This window comes from Balaenoptera acutorostrata, chromosome 1 (assembly GCF_949987535.1).
Source record: "Balaenoptera acutorostrata chromosome 1, mBalAcu1.1, whole genome shotgun sequence".
Classification (NCBI taxonomy): domain Eukaryota; kingdom Metazoa; phylum Chordata; class Mammalia; order Artiodactyla; family Balaenopteridae; genus Balaenoptera; species Balaenoptera acutorostrata.
This window is the reverse complement of record NC_080064.1, coordinates 123,150,869-123,171,411: the sequence shown is the minus strand read 5'-3', so window position 1 is coordinate 123,171,411 and position 20,543 is coordinate 123,150,869. Positions and strand designations below refer to the sequence as shown.

The 20,543-nt window shown below is 37.9% G+C and overlaps 1 protein-coding gene across 1 annotated transcript in view; it reads left to right on the top strand.

Annotated features, from left to right (window-relative positions):
* Positions 1 to 10,880: 10,880 nt before the first annotated feature.
* TMCO1 (transmembrane and coiled-coil domains 1) overlaps positions 10,881 to 20,543 on the top strand; it is a 54,506-nt gene continuing 44,843 nt past the window's right edge. The window contains exons 1-3 of the mRNA XM_007191080.3: positions 10,881 to 11,106; positions 11,524 to 11,601; positions 20,482 to 20,541. Coding sequence (XP_007191142.1) covers positions 11,037 to 11,106; positions 11,524 to 11,601; positions 20,482 to 20,541 — 208 coding nt within the window. The 5' untranslated portion in view covers positions 10,881 to 11,036. The remainder of the gene's footprint in view (positions 11,107 to 11,523; positions 11,602 to 20,481; positions 20,542 to 20,543) is intronic.

Below are 20,543 nucleotides of genomic sequence, written 5' to 3'. Positions count from 1 at the left end.
GCAGAAACTCTACAAGCCAGAAGGGAGTGGCATGATATACTTAAAGTGATGAAAGGGAAGAACCTACAACCAAGATTATTCTACCCGGCAAGGATCTCATTCAGATTCTACGGAGAAATCAAAAGCTTTACAGACAAGCAAAAGCTAAGAGAATTCAGCACCACCAAACCAGCTCTACAACAAATGCTAAAGGAACTTCTCTAAGTGGGAAACACAAGAGAAGAAAAGGACCTACAAAATCAAACTCAAAACAATTAAGAAAATGGTCATAGGAACATACATATCGATAATTACCTTAAACGTGAATGGATCAAATGCCCCAACCAAAAGACACAGGCTTGCTGAATGGATACAAAAACAAGACCCATATATATGCTATCTACAAGAGACCCACTTTAGACCTAGGGACACATACAGACTGAAAGTGAGGGGATGGAAAAAGATATTCCATGCAAATCAAAAGAAAGCTGGAGTAGCTATACTCATATCAGATAAAATAGACTTGAAAATAAAGAATGTTACAAGAGACAAGGAAGGACACTACATAATGATCAAGGGATCAATCCAAGAAGAAGATATAACAATTATAAATATATAGGCACCCAACATAGGAGCATCTCAATACATAAGGCAACTGCTAACAGCTCTAAAAGAGGAAATTGACAGTAACACAATAATAGTGGGGGACTTTAACACCCCACTTACACCAATGGACAGATCATCCAAAATGAAAATAAATAAGGAAACACAAGCTTTAAATGACACAATAGACCAGATAGATTTCATTGATATTTATAGGACATTCCATCCAAAAACAGCAGATTACACGTTCTTCTCAAGTGCGCACGGAACATTCTCCAGGATAGATCACATCTTGGGTCACAAATCAAGCCTCAGTAAATTTAAGAAAATTGAAATCATATCAAGCATCTTTTCGGACCACAACGCTATGAGATTAGAAATGAATTACAGGGAAAAAAACGTAAAAAACACAAACACATGGAGGCCAAACAATACGTTACTAAATAACCAAGAGATCACTGAAGAAATCAAAGAGGAAATCAAAAAATACCTAGAGACAAATGACAATGAAAACACGACGACCCAAAACCTATGGGATACAGCAAAAGCACTTCTAAGAGGGAAGTTTATAGCTATACAAGCCTATCTCAAGAAACAAGAAAAATCTCAAGTAAACAATCCAACCTTACACTTAAAGAAACTAGAGAAAGAAGAACAAACAAAACCCAAAGTTAGCAGAAGGAAAGAAATCATAAAGATCAGAGCGGAAGTAAATGAAATAGAAACAAAGAAAACAATAGGAAAGATCAATAAAACTAAAAGCTGGTTCTTTGAGAAGATAAACAAAATTGATAAGCCATTAGCCAGACTCATCAAGAAAAAGAGGGAGAGGACTCAAATCAATAAAATCAGAAATGAAAAAGGAGAAGTTACAACAGACACCGCAGAAATACAAAGCATCCTAAGAGACTACTACAAGCAACTCTATGCCAATAAAATGGACAACCTGGAAGAAATGGACACATTCTTAGAAAGGTATAACCTTCCAAGACTGAACCAGGAAGAAACAGAAAATATGAACAGACCAATCACAAGTAATGAAATTGAAACTGTGATTAAAAATCTTCCAACAAACAAAAGTCCAGGACCAGATGGCTTCACAGGTGAATTCTATCAAACATTTAGAGAAGAGCTAACACTTATCCTTCTCAAACTCTTCCAAAAAATTGCAGAGGAAGGAACACTCCCAAACTCATTCTATGAGGCCACCATCACCCTGATACCAAAACCAGACAAAGACACTACAAAAAAAAGAAAATTACAGACCAATATCACTGATGAATACAGATGCAAAAATCCTCAACAAAATACTAGCAAACAGAATCCAACAACACATTAAAAGGATCATACACCACGATCAAGTGGGATTTATCCCAGGGATGCAAGGATTCTTCAATATACGCAAATCAATCAATGTGATACACCATATTAACAAATTGAAGAATAAAAACCATATGATCATCTCAATAGATGCAGAAAAAGCTTTTGACAAAATTCAACACCCAGTTATGATAAAAACTCTCCAGAAAGTGGGCATAGAGGGAACCTACCTCAACATAATAAAGGCCATATATGACAAACCCACAGCAAACATCATTCTCAATGGTGAAAAACTGAAAGCATTTCCTCTAAGATCAGGAACGAGACAAGAATGACCACTCTCACCACTATTATTCAACATAGTTCTGGAAGTCCTAGCCACGGCAATCAGAGAAGAAAAAGAAATAAAAGGAATACAAATTGGAAAAGAAGAAGTAAAACTGTCACTGTTTGCAGATGACATGATACTATACATAGAGAATCGTAAAACTGCTACCAGAAAACTGCTAGAGCTAATGAATGAATATGGTAAAGTTGCAGGATACAAAATTAATGCACAGAAATCTCTTCCATTCCTATACACTAATGATGAAAAATCTGAAAGAGAAATTATGGAAACACTCCCATTTACCATTGCAACAAAAAGAATAAAATACCTAGGAATAAACCTACCTAGGGAGACAAAAGACCTGTATGCAGAAAACTATAAGACACTGATGAAAGAAATTAAAGATGATACCAACAGATGGAGAGATATACCATGTTCTTGGATTGGAAGAATCAACATTGTGAAAATGACTATACTACCCAAAGCAATCTACAGATTCAATGCAATCCCTATCAAATTACCAATGGCATTTTTTACGGAGCTAGAACAAATCATCTTAAAATTTGTATGGAGACACAAAAGACCCCGAATAGCCAAAGCAGTCTTGAGGGAAAAAAACAGAGCTGGAGGAATCAGACTCCCTGACTTCAGACTATACTACAAAGCTACAGTAATCAAGACAATATGGTACTGGCACAAAAACAGAAACATAGATCAATGGAACAAGATAGAAAGCTCAGAGATAAACCCACGCACCTATGGTCAACTAATCTATGACAAAGGAGGCAAAGATATACAATGGAGAAAAGACAGTCTCTTCAATAAGTGGTGCTGGGAAAACTGGACAGCTACCTGTAAAAGAATGAAATTAGAATACTCCCTAACACCATACACAAAAATAAACCCAAAATGGATTAGAGACCTAAATGTAAGACTGGACACTATAAAACTCTTAGAGGAAAACACAGGAAGAACACTCTTTGACATAAATCACAGCAAGATCTTTTTTGATCCACCTCCTAGAGTAATGGAAATAAAAACAAAAATAAACAAATGGGACCTAATGAAACTTCAAAGCTTTTGCACAGCAAGGGAAACCATAAAGAAGACGAAAAGACAACCCTCAGAATGGGAGAAAATATTTGCAAACGAATCAACGGACAAAGGATTAATCTGCAAAATATATAAACAGCTCATTCAGCTCAATATTAAAGAAACAAACACCCCAATCCAAAAATGGGCAGAAGACCTAAATAGACATTTCTCCAAAGAACACATACAGACGGCCACGAAGCACATGAAAAGAAGCTCAACATCACTAATTATTAGAGAAATGCAAATCCAAACTACAATGAGGTATCACCTCACACCAGTTAGAAGGAGTATCATCAGAAAATCCACAAACAACAAATGCTGGAGAGGGTGTGGAGAAAAGGGAACCCTCTTACACTGTTGGTGGGAATGTAAATTGATACAGCCACTATGGAGAACAATATGGAGGTTCCTTAAAAAACTAAAAATAGAATTACCATATGACCCAGCAATCCCACTACTGGGCATATACCCAGAGAAAACCATAATTCAAAGAGACACATGCACCCGTATGTTCATTGCAGCACTATTTACAATAGCCAGGTCATGGAAGCAACCTAAATGCCCATCAACAGACGAATGGATAAGGAAGTTGTGGTACATATATACAATGGAATATTACTCAGCCATAAAAAGGAACGAAATTGAGTCATTTGTTGAGACGTAGATGGATCTAGAGACTGTCATGCAGAGTGAAGTAAGTCAGAAAGAGAAAAACAAATATCGTATATTAACGCATGTATGTGGAACCTAGAAAAATGGTACAGATGAGCCGGTTTGCAGGGCAGAAGTTGAGACACAGATGTAGAGAACGGACATATGGACACCAAGGGGGGAAAACTGCGGTGGGGTGGGGATGGTGGTGTGCTGAATTGGGCGATTGGGATTGACATGTATACACTGATGTGTATGAAATTGATGACTACTAAGAACCTGCAGTATAAAAAAACAAACAAACAAAACAACTAATATTAAAGTTTCTTTGGGTTATTTGTATGGAAATATGTTAATATAAATGTTTCAGACATTACATAAAATTTCTAAAAATCTTATATGTTCTGGTATAATGTTATAAGTCATAATCTTAGTTATTACTTTAAAATGTATATCTCAGAAATAACTAATTTTCTTGTCAACTGCATTATTATGAACTTTCATCAAATCTTTAAATGTGGTCATTTTTAAGTCTTATGTCATTTACAGACAGTTCTGGGTGTACTCTGATGCTTTTGCAAATATGTTCCTATAAAAGGGTTTCATCTTCAAGAAATTCATGGAAAAGACTCTGACAAGTACAGGTTTCTGGTAACTGACTGTACTGCTGAACTGAATGAATAAGCATTTTCAGAACTCTAATGAAAAACTGATGAACTCATAAAAGTGCTAACAAAATATCAAGATAAAAAAAATTAATTACATGGGACTGAGTGAACTGATGAGGATGAGTATAATTTTTGTGACTTTCTGTTTGAATTAAAAAAAAAATCCCCCCCCCAAAAAATAAGTAAATAAGTATTCACTTTTGTACCTAATTTTGACATGTAATTCCATATTTTTCTTTGTAAAAAGAGCCCAAGAATTGTATAAGCTTTAGGTCACAATACACCTAGAAATGCCTCTGGTAGAAACCTTAGAATTACTGAAGTATTCTTGTTCACCTCATTTTATTTAATTCTAAGAATTACTATTTCATCCTTCAAAACTCTCTTGGACTTTCTCTTGTCAATTTCTGCTGATACTACTTAGTTCAGGGCTTCCTCACTTAAAACTGCATCATGATGAATGCCTGATAGTTGGTTTTCCTGACTGCAATCTCCCTTCCAAATAAATCTATCCTATGTAAAGCTGGCAGACTAATTTTCTTAAAAAGAAACATTGCTTATTTTGCAAAATTCCCATCCAAACTCAAGATATTTTGGTGTCTTTCCACTATCACTGATCTTCTACACTTGGGATGCTTAAATGCCCAGGCAAAAGTGACAGTCAATCAGAGGGTACTTGAAGCCACAAGAGAAATGTGACACATTTTTCTAGAGTATCATTTTTTCTTGATAGCAAGTAATTTAAAAGATTATTTCCCGCCTTTCTTTTCTTTACTTGTATCAAAGAGATACCGAATTGAATGTAAAAAGATAAAACACTTTTGAGCTCAGATGCAGAAAATTAGATTCACTATTATTCTTGGCTCATGACACATTCTCACCATTGGTTCATTCAAGGCTCTCAAGCATTCATTCATTCTTTCATTTAAAATAATACAACAGGGGAATTCCCTGGTGTTCCAGTGCGTAGAACTCCGAGCTTTCACTGTTGAGGGCCCATGTTCAATCCCTGGTTGGGGAACTAAGATCCCAGAAGCTGCGCAGCCAATAAATAAACAAACAAACAAATAAATAAAACAAATATCCATGAAGTCACCACCAACATGAAAACTAGTACATGAATTTACATTTACATTCACCTCTTTGACCCTCCATTGCATCACCCAGCCTCTTCCCATTCAAGGTAACACTATCTAAATCATCATTCTCTTGCTTTTCTTTTTAATATCACAGGTATATATATATATGTATGTATATATATGTATGTATAAACATGTGTGTGTATATATATATATATATATATATATATGTGTGTGTGTGTGTGTGCTCCTAAACAGTTTTGGGGGGCAGCTTAGAAGTTATTAACTTTATAAGAAGTCTATCACATGCTGTATGTAATTCTTACAGACTTACTCTTTTCACTCAATATTATATTGCTAGGATTAATGCACATTATGGCATATAACTAATAAATTCATTTGGAGTGCTGTATAAATATATTCTAATTTATTTATCTATTCTTCTACTTGTAGATGGGCATTTGGGTTGTCTTCAGATTTTGATATTAAAGAGAATGCTCATATGAACAATCTTGTGTATGTCCTGGTACTTGTTCAAGTTTCTTTTGGGTATATACCTGGAGCAAAATGGTAGGTCAAGGGGTTTCCAAATGTTTATCTTTACAGGGTAATGACAAACTTTCAAAGGAGGCTGTACCAATTTATACTCCCACTAGAAATGACTAAAAGATTCTGCTGATCCACATCCTCTAGGTATGGTCCAACTTAAAAAAGTTTTTTTAAACTATGGTAACATATGCACAATATCAAGCCTACCATTTTAACTATGTCTAAGGGTACAGTTCAGTGATATTAAGTACATTCATATTGTTGTGCAATAATCACCCACCACATCCATCTCCTGAACTTTTTCATCTTCCCAAACTGAAACTCTATGCCCATTAAACAATAACTCTCCTCTCTCTCCTCTTCCCAGTCCTTAGCATCCACCATTCTACTTTCTGTGTCTATGGATTTCACTACTCTAAGTACCTCGTAGTGAAATAATACAGTATTCATACTTTTGTGACTGGCTTATTTCACTTAGCATAATGTCTTCAAGGCTCATCTACGTTGTAGAATGTGTTAGAATTTCCTTCTTTTAAGACTGAATTTATATATATATATATATATATATATATATATATATATATGTATATGGACACATTTTGGTTATCCATTCATCCATCTATGAACACTTGGATTGCTAAGTATAAGGGAAGAAGGGAAAATTGGAGCTTGGGTGAAAGAACTGGATAGGTTCAGTCTGGGATATCCAAACGGAAATGCCCAGTTGGCAGTTAAGTTACTAGGTCTGAGAATCAGAAAAGAAACCTGAGCTACAGATATTATTTAATGAATTATCAGTGGATAAATGGTAACTGAAGCTACTGAAGAAAGCAAGAGGACAGGGAAAATGAATAGAATGAGAAAAAACTAGTTCAAGGATTATGTGCTAGGTGGTTTAATAAGAACCAGTAACAATAACAGTTAACACTTATTGTGACCTTTCTATGAGCCAGGTACCATTCTAAATATTTTGCTCAAATAATTAAAAAAAAAACAACTTTGGACATAGGTACTATTATTATTATGCCATTTTACATTTAAGGAAACCAAGGCACAGTGCAGTGAAATAATTTGCCTGAAATTGCACATTAAATTGAGTGGTGAAGCCATGATTTGAAGACAGGTAGCCTGACTCCAGAATTTTGTTCTCAACCCTATACAAACCTCACAGTAATTCTGGAAGGTAGGTATTTTTACCTCTACTTCATAGATTAAAAAAAAAAAAATGAGGCTCAGAGAAATTAAATTAACTTGCTAGAGTAATACAGCTTGCATGAAGTAGGATTACGATTCAGAACTAAAGACCATATCCTTTCATACGTCACTTATGAGAAGAGATTTAATTTCTCTCATAATCTTTTACAATGCCTTGCCTAGTACTAAATATTTGTTTAAAAAATGGTATTATTATCCTTAATTATTACTACTAATAATGTAAGAACATTGAAGTTTAGCTCCAATTTACCTTTCACAGGAAGTTACTTGAGGTTGCACCACAACATAAAAAAAGTATAAACTAAGGCGGAAGATGTGGGTCCAGGAAATAGTGACTCGTACCCTGGAGAATAGTGAAAGGAAGTCCCAGTACAAAAGCCTTATAGTAGAGAAATTGGAGCAGGACAGTGAATTTTTGGAGAGTGGTCTTCATGGAGAAAACTTTGAAATCTAAAAATTAATACAATGAGTCTTTAGAGATATGATAAAGGAATCTGATAGCATGTAGTAAAGATGTCACTGAACTGCCTCTAGCACTGTTCTTCAACAAAGGGCATTAGGGTCATGATATTCTTTCCCTAGAGAAGGAAATGTTATCCTAGCAGACAGTTCTGTAGTAAATATTAACATAGGAATAACTGAAATGCTTTTTATTACCGTATTTCACTGATTGTAAGACTCTTCCCCCCATATTTTAAACCTCTGGATGGGATGCATCTTACAATCAATGGTGTGTCATGGTTTAATTATTTTCTTTCTTAGTAGTACATAAAATAATAGTGCATCTTCTAATCAATAGCATGTTGGATTTGATCAACTATGTGTGCCACAGTTTTATATGCTTTATAATATTACTCTTTCTAATTTAATCTTCCTAACAGTTTCATGTAGCTGATGGTATTACTATTTTATAGACAAGGAAATTGAGGCTCAAAGATGTTAAACAGGGCTTCCCTGGTGGCGCAGTGGTTGAGAATCTGCCTGCCAATGCAGGGGACATGGGTTCGAGCCCTGGTCTGGGAAGATCCCACATGCTGCGGAGCAACTGGGCCCGTGAGCCACAACTACTGAGCCTGCGCGTCTGGAGCCTGTGCTCCGCAACGAGAGGCTGCGACAGTGAGAGGCCCACGCACCACGAGGAAGAGTAGCCCCCGCTCGCCGCAACTAGAGAAAGCCCTCGCACAGAAACGAAGACCCAACACACCCAAAAATAAATAAATAAATTTATTTAAAAAATGTTAAACAATATGCTCAAGGACTGCTGTCAATTAAGTTGCAAAGCCAGAATTGAAAACCAGGTCTGGGGAATTCCCTGGCGGTCCAGCAGTTAGGACTCAGTGCTCCCACAGTCGGGGCCCTGGGTTCAATCCAGAAATCTCGTGGCATGGCCAAAAAGAAAAAGAAAACCAAGCCTTACTTCAAAGGTCATGCTCTGTTGCACCTCAACATTTACCATGGGTGATACAAAGCTGAATAAAAACCATCGAAGTTGAATAGTTTAAGGGGGATGAAGTTTTTCCAACGCCTCCAGAAAGAACCAATCTTGCCCTCATCTGTGCTCCCGTAACATTTTATGAGTACCTCTGTGGATGTAAAATGTCACCTGCCATATCAGCAAACATAGGCTACTGTGGCCATCAAGCCATCAGCCACTACATCAGCCCTGAGGCAACTCAGGGTAGAGAAAAACAAACAGGCTGCTGGTCACCAAGCTGTCAGCCACTGCAGCTGTCCCCAATGGTGCAACCTGAGGGGATTCAGGATGGAGTAAAAAACAGGATACTGGCCCTAGACAGTTAAGGTGCATATCAAAGGAAGGATTTCAATAAGCCCAAACTCTTGCATCTTCCCATACACAGCTAAATTCATAAGCTTGAGACGTCTGGTTTTTCTTCAATTAGCAGTAATCTTTTGATTGCCAACTACCTGGTCTTTGTTGCAAAAACTCCTATATATCCTTGCTCCTCCCTTGCTTCTTTGGAGCAGTGTCTCAGAGCTGAAAGGCTGCCTCCCGGGCTTAAGGCCTCAGAAAGTCCGCGTGGAATAAAATGTAACTCCCAACTTTCAGGTTGTGCAATTTTTTCAGTTGACACCTCTAGTATATGTTGTTATAATGTATAACTTACAAGGAAGTCAGGAGTAGTATCTTAATCACCCTTTCCAACCTTACAGTGCCTACCACTGATCCTGACACATGAAGAGAAACTCTGTTTCTGTTAAAAGGAAACAGGGTCTCTGCCACTAAGTGTAAAGAGGAGACAAGAAATGCACATATAACTAATAAAGGCCAAATATAGTGTTATAGGAAAATTATAAATAAAATGCATTGGAGTTTAGGAGAAAAGAAAAAAAAAAAACGATAGAGAGTACAGGTCAAGGGGAAACAGTTCAGCCAGCTTCCAGATTTTCCTACACACTCACACAGACACAGTCTGCAAAAGCTGAAAAGGCTGAAACCAAGCTAATGAGACAATTTCTCTACCCATTTTAAAATTTAATGAGTTACCAGCATTTATAGACTGAACTTTTAAAATTTCACATAAAATCAGGATTTTTGGATTTTCTTGAAAAATGGGAAGGTATTGGAAACTGGGTGCTCATTCTCCAAGGGAAATTGGTTGGATGTATCAATTGTTCCCTTCAGATAAAGTTAGTGCTCCCTTGCTCATCATAGTACCTCCCACCATTTTCTTACGCCCACCCAGGGTAAAATACTTTATACCTGACCATAATGGGTATTTGGGTTTAAGACCCCTTCTCAAGACACACCGCTCACTGCTCTATTACACACCGGGTATTTTCAAGCACCGTGTCTCTGCCTGGAAAGACTCTGCTTTCTACAAAAGCACTCAGACTTCTCTAAGCGACTGCTTCAATTCCTTTTACCAGCTTTCTCTGACCATCCCCTCAACCGGGTCACCGCAGCATTCTGGTCATACCTCTATTAAAACCCTAATCACACCGTATGTACAAGTTTTTCTCCTTTACTAGGATGTGAGTGCCTGGAAGCCAGCGGCCCACGATTCATTGACGTTCGCGCCCCAAATCCGTGGCCCGGCATCTAAACACAGGCATTCGGTACGTGTGTGCGGAAGTCAATCTCCTCACTTTACGCAAACCTAGGGTAAACTACCTACTCGACCTTAGATGTGGGGCTGAGACAGAAACGAAGACGAGTCAAAACAAGTGGACTCTGGGCGAGAAGAAAGCACACCACTCCACCACCGCGAGCAAACGCTACCGGACGAGGTCCCGCCGCCGCAACTCCGATTCAGTTGCTCCAGTTCCAACTCTCGCGAGATTCGGCCTGAGCGCCAGCCCGTAAGCCCCACGCAGCTCGGTTTCCACGGGATTCTCGCGGTAGCGCGACACGCCAGGAGGAGCACTTCCGGCGCTGCGCCCCGGAAGGGGAACTGAGGCTTCCAGGCTGACGGAGTCGGTGTGTTGCTCGGCTGTCCTGAAATCTAGGAAAGTCGTTTTCGCTTCACTTTCCCTGGCTTTCGAGCGCTTCCCCCCTGGCGAGGGGGAGTGCAGAGACTGAAGCGCAAGATGAGCACCATGTTCGCAGACACGCTGCTCATCGTGTTTATCTCCGTGTGCACGGCTCTGCTCGCCGAGGGTGAGAGCGGCTGCTTCTCTGACGTTTGATCAGTCCCCGAGGGAAGGATCCTAGGCACTGGGTCCCTCGAGCCTAGGGAGAGGGCGCAAGCCTTGCTTCCTTTGGCGGGGGTGGGAGTGGGGTTCACCTCCATTCCAGGGAATCTTACCTCCAGGAGCGGGAGGGGTAGTGTGGAATCGATTGCCGAGGTTTCTTCGGTCTAGGGGAGGTTTCACTTGCGTGTTTGTGAAGACACCTTCGTATCTTGTCACAGTTTTGGTTGAAGATTCAGTTGTCTTAACGTTTGAAAAAAGTTAACTATTGGTGAATATAGAGCAGAAAATTGAAATCCATTCTTATCTAACGGTAACCACTAATAAAGGCTGTTGTGACCGTTCCAAACATTTCTCTATTAGCATGCTGCTTTTAATGTTTCAGGTATAACCTGGGTCCTGGTTTACAGGACAGACAAGTACAAGAGACTGAAGGCAGAAGTGGAAAAACAGAGTAAAAAATGTGAGTATGGGAACATCCTTTAAAAACAGTTTTAACACATGAGGCTCACTGAGTGCATGTTCACAGTACATATATTAGGAGCATCAACTGATATAAAAACTTCATAGGAATACAAAGGTGAATCTGACTAGAATTGAAGTCTGTTTAGAAATATAAGACTTTTTTTTAAAGAAAACTTTTTTAATAAATTTATTTATTTTATTTTTGGCTGCATTGGGTCTTCGTTGCTGCGTGCAGGCTTTCTCTAGTTGCGGCGAGCGGGGGCTACTCTTCGTTGCGGTGCATGGGCTTCTCATTGTGGTGGCTTCTCTTGTTGCGGAGCACAGGCTCTAGGCACACGGGCTTCAGTAGCTGTAGCACGCAGGCTCAGTAGTTGTGGCTTGCGGGCTCTAGAGCGCAGGCTCAGTAGTTGTGGCACACGGGCTTAGTTGCTCTGCGGCATGTGGGATCTTCCCGGACCAGGGCTTGAACCCGTGTCCCCTGCATTGGCAGGCGGAGTCTTAACCACTGCACCACCAGGGAAGTCCCGAAATATAAGACTTTTATGCAGAATACCTAATACAAACCTCAGCAGAGTGACTGACAAGAGAGGTACTTATTATGTGCTGTGGTGGTTCTAAAGAAGAGACCCCATTCAGTTGTGAGGGGCTATGGAAGCCTTTGTGATGCAGATAGCCTTGCAGTTCTTCATGCGTAGTTAGAATTTGGACAGAGGATGAGATGAGGAAGGAGTTCCAGGCAAAGGAAATAGTATATGTGCAAAAATAGGGAAATTTTAACTAGTAAGGTGTGTTTGGAGAACAACAGGTCATAATGATAAGTATCAAGGTAAGTGGTGTCTTCAGGGATAAGCCAACTTTCATTTGGGTCTGATGGTTGAAGGAGTATTTGAGGAAAAGGTTAAGAACAAGTCGAGTTTGTTGTTTTTGAAATAAAACAGGAATTCCACAGGATACAGCTGAGGGGGCTGCTATAGGCATAATGTGAATGGTTCCTTACAAGCTTGGTTTGGTTTTCAGTCTCCTTTTCTGCCTTATAAAGATTAACTCTAACTTTCACATCTTAAAATTCTTGTGACTTTCTGTATTCTATGACTTTACTGTATGTCTTCATAAGAGTTTGAAGTTTTCTTTCTTACAACATCCCATTTCTAATATCCACATAGTAACAATTTGTGGTCAGTTGTATAAAATTATTCTCCTTTTCTAGAAAAGGAGATTGAGACTCAGAAAGGTTAAATGACGTATTAATGTCTCAGAGCAAACAAAGAATTAGAAACCAAATTCAGGCCTTTTAAGTTACGGTTTACTGTTCCTTCATTTATTCAATGTTGATAATGCACCTCAACATATTTAAAACCAAACTCATTATCTTTACCTTCACACATGTGATCCTTTTCCAGTATTTCCCTATTCGGTGAATGGTACTTCCTTGCTTCCAATGGTGCAAGCCAGAAACCTTACTATACTTTCTTCATTTGGCTTTCAGGACACCCCACTCTCTTGGTTCTGCACTTAACTTGTCAATTGGTCGTTCTTTTGCAGTTTCCTTGTTGGTTCCTCTTCTTGACCTCCTGTTGTTGGGAGTGACCAAAATTTATTTTTTTTCCTCTATACTCACTCCCTTAATGAACTCATTTATGTGCTCTATTTGCCAGTGACCCCCCCCCAAATTTATATCCTTAGCCCTCTCTGTTAATGCAAGATTCAAATATCCAACTATCAACTTGTTAATTCCACTGGAATGTCTAATGTATATCTCAAACCCAAGCTGTCCAAATTGAACACTGTTCCTCACTTCCAAGCCTGCTACATTTGTAGCCGTCACAGTCTTGGTCAGTGGTAATCCTGTCCTTGTGTAGGACATAAGGACATAATCCTTGTGTAGTTATCTTTGACTCTTCTCTCACAGCCCACATCCAGTACTGTTGGGCTGCCTTCAAATATATCCAGAATCTGCCCACTTTGCATCACCTCCACTGCTAACTACCATAGTCCAAGCCACCATCATCCTTTGCATGAATTATTGTGATAGCCTCCAACAAGTGGTTGTGTTTCCCTGTAATCTGTTCCCAAGATAGCAGCCAGAATAATCTTTTTAAAAGTATATCAGATCATGTCCCTTCTCTGCTCATAACTCTGTGATGGTGTCCCATTTTAACTCGGAGGAAAAGCCAAAGTTTTTACAGTGGCCTACAGAGGTCCCCTGTTACGGCTCTGATCTTCTTTCCCTCTCATTCACTCTGCTCCACCCTCACTGACCTGTTTGCTGTTCCTTACTACACATCAGCCTCACTCCTGTGCTGGGACCTATCTAATGGCTGTTCCCTCTACCTAGGATGTTCTTCTCTGTGATATCTGTTTACCTAACCCTTGTATCTTCTTCAAATATTTGTTTAGAGCTCACCTCAGTGAATCTTAACTTGACCACCGTATTTAAAACTGCAGTCAGCCTACCTCCTGTACCACTGCCACTCCTCATCTTCCTTATCCTGCTATTTGTTTTGTTTTCATTCATCTGCTACAATGAACGCTTCACTAGGGCAGGGTTCTTTTTTTTTTTTTTTATCGTCGTTGTTTACTGATGTATCCCATACACCTAGAAAAGTGGCTGGCACATGGTAAATGTCTAATAAATATTTGTTGATTCAAATACTTACTTCTATCACCCTGTATGTGCAGTCCACTCTCAATCCCTGATACTATTGTCCTCCTGAAGAGTTTTCAGTCTTTCTACATCTCTTCATTTCCGCCACCATCACTCAGCCGAAACTTCTATCACATTTCATTTGATTTACTGTGATAGCCTCCTCATTGCTCCACCTGCAGCCACTCAAATTTATTCTGTTCAGTAACACCTGGAGTAGTTTTTCAAAACACAAATCTGATTGTGTTATTTGCCCTTCTTAAAACACTCAATTTCTTCCCATTGCTTTGAGGACAAAGGTGTGGCCTACAAGGTCTAGCGTGGTCAGGTACCTCCCTCTCTCCCCCTCCGACCACATCTGCGTCATGTTTTTCCCTACTTTCTATTCTCTAGCCATCCTCTGAACTAATCTTGCTTTTTCCTACTATGGAGCTGGGCTTTTGTATCTGCTTTTTCCTCTGTCTGGAATAATTTTCCCTTCTCATTTGTCTAATAAACTCCTACTCATTCTTCAGATCTCAAAGCCTTATTTAGTCTCCCCAGCAGGATCAAATCTTCAGATCATGGGCCTTAATTTATCCAGATACTTCTCCTTAGAGAACTTACCATAATTACAATTTTTTCTATGTGTGATTATTATTATTCAAATAATGTCCTCTCCCCAACTGAACTGTAATTTTATGAGGGCAAAGGCCCTTGTATCTCTAGCACTTAACACAGTTCCTGGCACAGATTCGCTACTTGATAAAAGCGTGTTGAATAGCTTAAAGAATAAATGATCTCTATAACGTAACATCACATGTATTCTTTGTGAGGAATTATTCTGCTATGATCATAAACTAGTTAGCATGCAGTGGCATCCAAAGACAAATTTCTTCATATCACGTGTATCATGGAGTAGTCTTATGAAATACAAAACACATTTAGCTTCGAATTTGTTTGGATTAATATTCTCATACCTTAAATACTTATATGAATTTGCTCTGTAGATTTTGGGCTTCCTTGGTATCCACAACTAATTGCCTTGTTTCTAGTTATCTGTATTATAGAAGTTAAGTCTCCTTCACCTGACACCTAAATTCAAAGTAATAGTTGCCAGGCAAAGCTTCCATAGTTGTATTTTTTAATATAATTGACTAATGTGCTTGCTTTGAAGATAAGTATGAGGTAGGTTGGTGATGATTGGAATGTCTCATGGCATTTCTTATGGTCTTAGGTCCTCTATTTCAGGTAATCTATCAAAACTCAGTGAACATGCACAGACATAGCAAACAGATTTATGATTATCAAAAGGGAAGGGCAGGGGGAGGGATAAGTTAGGAGTTTGGGATTAGAAGATACAAACTACTATATATAAAATACATAAACAACAAGGTACTACTATATAGCACAGGGAATTATATTCAATAGCTTGTAGTAAACTATAATGGAGAAGAATCTGCAAAAGAACTTATGTATATATGTATAACTGAATCACTTTGCTGTACGCCAGAAATTCACACAACATTGTAAATCAACTGTACTTCAATTAAAAAAAAAACACAAGAACTCAGTGAGCATGTATTATTTTCATTTATATGATCAGTTGAAACATATGATTGCTTGCTCGCTGTAGAGGTCACCATGATGAGTGCAGTACGCAATGAACGGGCATAGATACTGTCTTCTAGATATTTGTAATCAAATGGATAACTGTTATTTAGCATGAGATATTTAATAGGAAGAAATAAGGTAAATTCCCTCTTTGAACAAACGTCTTAATTGCAAACATAATCCTTTCTGACATTCTGTGTTCAAAATTTGGTATGGATCCAGGCAAGAAAAGTTTGTAGGGACCAAATTTAGAGGTGGCCCATGGGAATTCCCTGGTGGTCCAGTGGTTAGGACTCCACGCTTCCACTGCAGGGGGCACGGGTTCAATCCCTGGTTGGGGAACTAAGATCCCGCAAGCTGTGCAGTGTGACCAAAGAAAAAAGGAAAAAAAAAAAAGAGATGGCCCAGGCATAGAACTTGTACATAACTATGATTAGCATGTTAAAGGATCTAGTGGAAAGGATCCTTTAAAGGATCTAGACAATATGCATGAACAGATGGGGATTTTCAGGAGATGGAAACTATAAAAAAGTGTCACATGGAAATGACAGAAATAAAAACATATCAGACATAAAGGATCCTTTGAGGAAATTATCAGATATGCAAGGCCTTACAAAATTTTATCTCGGCCAACTATTGGAAAATACACTACACCAAGACAAATGAGTAAACCAAAAAAAAAGAGGAAGTTATGAACTCCAGGAAACAAGAGCTCCAACACAGGACTCAGGTGAAGGGAATTGCCGGGACAATGATGACGGCAGATTTAGATCTGACATTCTTAGGAATGTCAGCTGTGCACCAGGCTGAGCTTATAAGAGGGTGCTAGGAGAAACTTCTTCAGGAAAATTTATAATGCCTAATGATCTGACTTTGTACAGGAAAGATTTAGACAGCTAACTAAGAATCTGGGGCTGACTTAGTGATAAGTACGGAGACAACCAAACAAATTTTAAAATGCCATAAATCTAGGAAAAGCTTGCAGGAAGTTAAATCGTTTGCTACATAAATTACCTGTGAACAGTATTTTCACGGTCATAATTTTGTAAATGTTGAACTCACATTTAACCAAAATTACAACTATAACAATGGTATATAACTATAACAATTTTATGATGTAACTAGCTTATTTCAAGATATAGGGGTTAAAAGAGAAAAAAAAAAACTTTATGGGAGTTCCTTGGTGGTCTAGTGGTTAGGATTCGGTGCTTTCACTGCCACGGCCCGGGTTCAGTCCCTGGTTGGGGAACTGAGATCCCACAAGCCACCGGCACTGCCAAAAAAACAAAAAAACCAAAAAAAAGGATATAGGGGTAAATATCAAAATAATCAACTAAAAGAGGTAAAAGTGGTTGCTCTTTGAAATGAAGGAAATAGGGAGTGGGGGCAAGCATAAGACCATTGCTTATCTTTAAAACTGACTCTTTAAAATAAATGAGTGTTTTACTTTGGTTATTTATTTTTTTTAACTTTTTATTTTATATTGGAGTATAGTTGATTAACAACATTATGTTAGTTTCAGGTGTACAGCAAAGTGTTTCAGTTATACATATACATGTATCTGTTCTTTAAAATGTTTTCCAGTGACAACTCTCATTGGATGATCACCAACTTGTAGACTATTAAAATAGTTACTACCTGATATTTTAAACTTATATAAAAATCTAATCTATTCACAACTTCAGGCAAACAAAAATCCTTTATGAGTATAAATAAGTAGATAAATAAGTAGGCAGCCACAGTTGAAAAGGCAGATATTTTCTGTCTATTGAAACAATTTTGAATCAGTCAATCCATTTTGGACTTTGATAGCTAATAATGAATTTAAGGTGACTAAGGTGTATTTTCACGCATTTCAGTGAACAAACCAATCAATAGTAATAAACCAAACTGAAGGGAAGCCTTGCTATTGCATCTACTCTTTGTTCTGTAATAAAGCGATGGGAAGCACAGGCTCAAAATGTAAAAGAATAAAATGAAATGAAATAAAAAAAATAAAATAATTAAAACCTCAAAAAAAATTTGTAGGGTTTTTGAGGAATACAAAGAAATATAAATATATTTGAATCAGAATTAGGTGTAGATTTCGTATCTTGTGCAGATCTGATCCTAGGCATTATTTGGAGAATACTGGTGTTACCTACAAAGCTGTCCTATTGTGGTGGGACCTTTGACAAAAGATGCTTTCATAAAGGTACCAAGTTGTTTGATTTAGGTGGTCTCTAGACTTATGAGTGTGCTCTAAATGTCAGTAAGTCTTTTTTTGTTGTGTCACTTTTATAACATAGACCAATGAAAGAACACTTCAGTAAATGAGAAAGATTAAAGTACTATATGTAATTGGATTCTTGTAACAAAATTATTTATTTGAGAGCATTTATTAAGTACAAATTATTGTAAAGTATGAAATATTTCTTTAGTTTACAGTGCAACAGGATAAAGCTTTTAGAGTAATTTATAAACTGTTTGACAACTCTGGAATTCAGAATGCAGCAATACCAGGTCATGGGTAAAAAATGTGTTTCATAGTAGACGGCTTTTATTTTTGTCAACTCTGATATCTCCATTTCTTTTCTTTCTTTTTTTTTTTTAGAGAAGGATCTCCCTTTATTTTTTTAAAAAATTAATTAATTTATTTATTTTTGGCTGCCTTGGGTCTTCATTGCTGCATGCAGTCTTTCTCTAGTTGCGGCGAGCAGGGGCTACTCTTCATTGCAGTGAGCGTGCTTCTCATTGTGGTGGCTTCTCTTGTTGCAGAGCATGGGCTCTAGGCGTGCCGCCTTCAGTAGTTGTGGCACGTGAGCTCAGTAGTTGTGGCTTGCGGGCTCTAGAGCACAGTCTCAGTAGTTGTGGCACATGGGCTTAGTTGCCCTGCGGCATGTGGGATATTCCTGGACCAGGGCTCGAACCCGTGCCCCTGCATTGGCAGGCGGATTCTTAACCACTGTGCCACCAGGGAAGTCCAATATCTCCATTTCTTGTTATGGGGTGAGGTTCTGGTGAATAAATATCAGCAAAAAGAGTTTTCTTCGCAACTTCATGAGGTTAAAAAACCATTAGGTTAATTTATATTATCCCTAGAAAAGATTTATCTAATCTTAATCCAGTGTGCTAGAAGATCAGGTTAATGTTCATTGTATCATCTTATGTTTTTGTTCTCTAGCCTTCTGACTTTTTTTTTCCCCCTTGTTTTTTATGCAATCATGGTTAAATGCCAAGTAGCTGTGTTATAGTCCTTCTGAGGTGGGAAAGAAATATTTTTTGTTTCTTTGGTTCATAATAATGATAAAGAATAAAGCATCAATGTTTCTGTCCATTATGTCTTTTAAAATGTTATTTCTGTAACATCTTGTAGAATTTGACTTAATTTCCTTTTATGATCTCATACTAGTAGTTCATTCCAAATCTGTCTTGGGACTTCCCTGGTGGTCCAGTGGTTAAGACTCCGAGCTTCCACTGCAGGGCACACGGGTTAGATCCCAGGTCAGGGAACTAAGATACTACATGCCGCCTGGTGCGCCCAAACAAAAAAAAAAAACAACTCTTTTTTCCCCCTATATATGTCATGTTTTATCTTTTTATCTACCTAGAACAGTACCTGTCACTTAGACACCCAATACATATATTCACACACACACATTTTATTATAGTCAGAACTTTACCATTTTATTTTAGTCAGAACTTTACCATTTTATTTGTAATAGTGGAGTTAAATTGAATTTTATATCTCTTTGATAAAGGAGTAACACCAATTTTGCCTTTAGAATTCAGCATACTTAATATACTAAGGGAAAGATTCCTACCTGCCAATTCTCTTTAATGCAGCTTTTAGAAATAATACAGGTACTGTACTATTTGCTAGTAAAGGAAGTATACTAAGATAATATAAGAAACAGATAATGTAAATAGAGTAAAGGTGATTTTTGGTGTATCTATTGGTAGTCCATTCATAGGTGATTAAAGATAGTAAATATAAAATATAAATATGTTAACACTATTCTTCTTCAAAAGCTTACTGTTACTCTATCGTCATATTAATTGAAAAGCCTCAAAAAAAATTGGTAGCTTTTTTGGCTCTCCTGATCTTCCTACCCTGTGCATGTGTTGCCATTTTTCTATACTATAATTGTTACTTGATTATGTCCCCTCACTGAATTGCTTTTTAGAGGGCAAGGATCATGTTTATCTTTTTATTTACCTAGAATGGTGCCTGTTAACTTAGGCAGCCAATAACTGAATGAATGAATGCCCACCTTCTATGGTGAATATGAGAATGGCACTACAATTAATCACCTGAGAGAGCAGAATTTTAAAATTGTGCTTAGACTCTACCTAAGGCAATCACCCACAGCTAATGGTCTGAAAATCATCTCAGTTTTGATTATGACTTTGTCTTTATAAAGTCCTTTATGGGTATTTAATTAATGATGCTTACAATATTGCTGTTTTATTTTTACAATATTGTGTTTACCTTTTACTGTCAGCAGGTGTGGGAGCATACCAGTTAACCATGACCATAATCAAAGGCAGCATGTAACTTTCTTGTAAGCTTCTTTCATTGGTTCAGCTGTGATAAAACATCCTTTGTTTCTTTTGTGTAATGCATAATTAATTTTTACTGTGTTACTATGTTGTTTACAGTGGAAAAGAAGAAGGAAACAATAACGGAGTCAGCTGGTCGACAACAAAAAAAGAAAATCGGT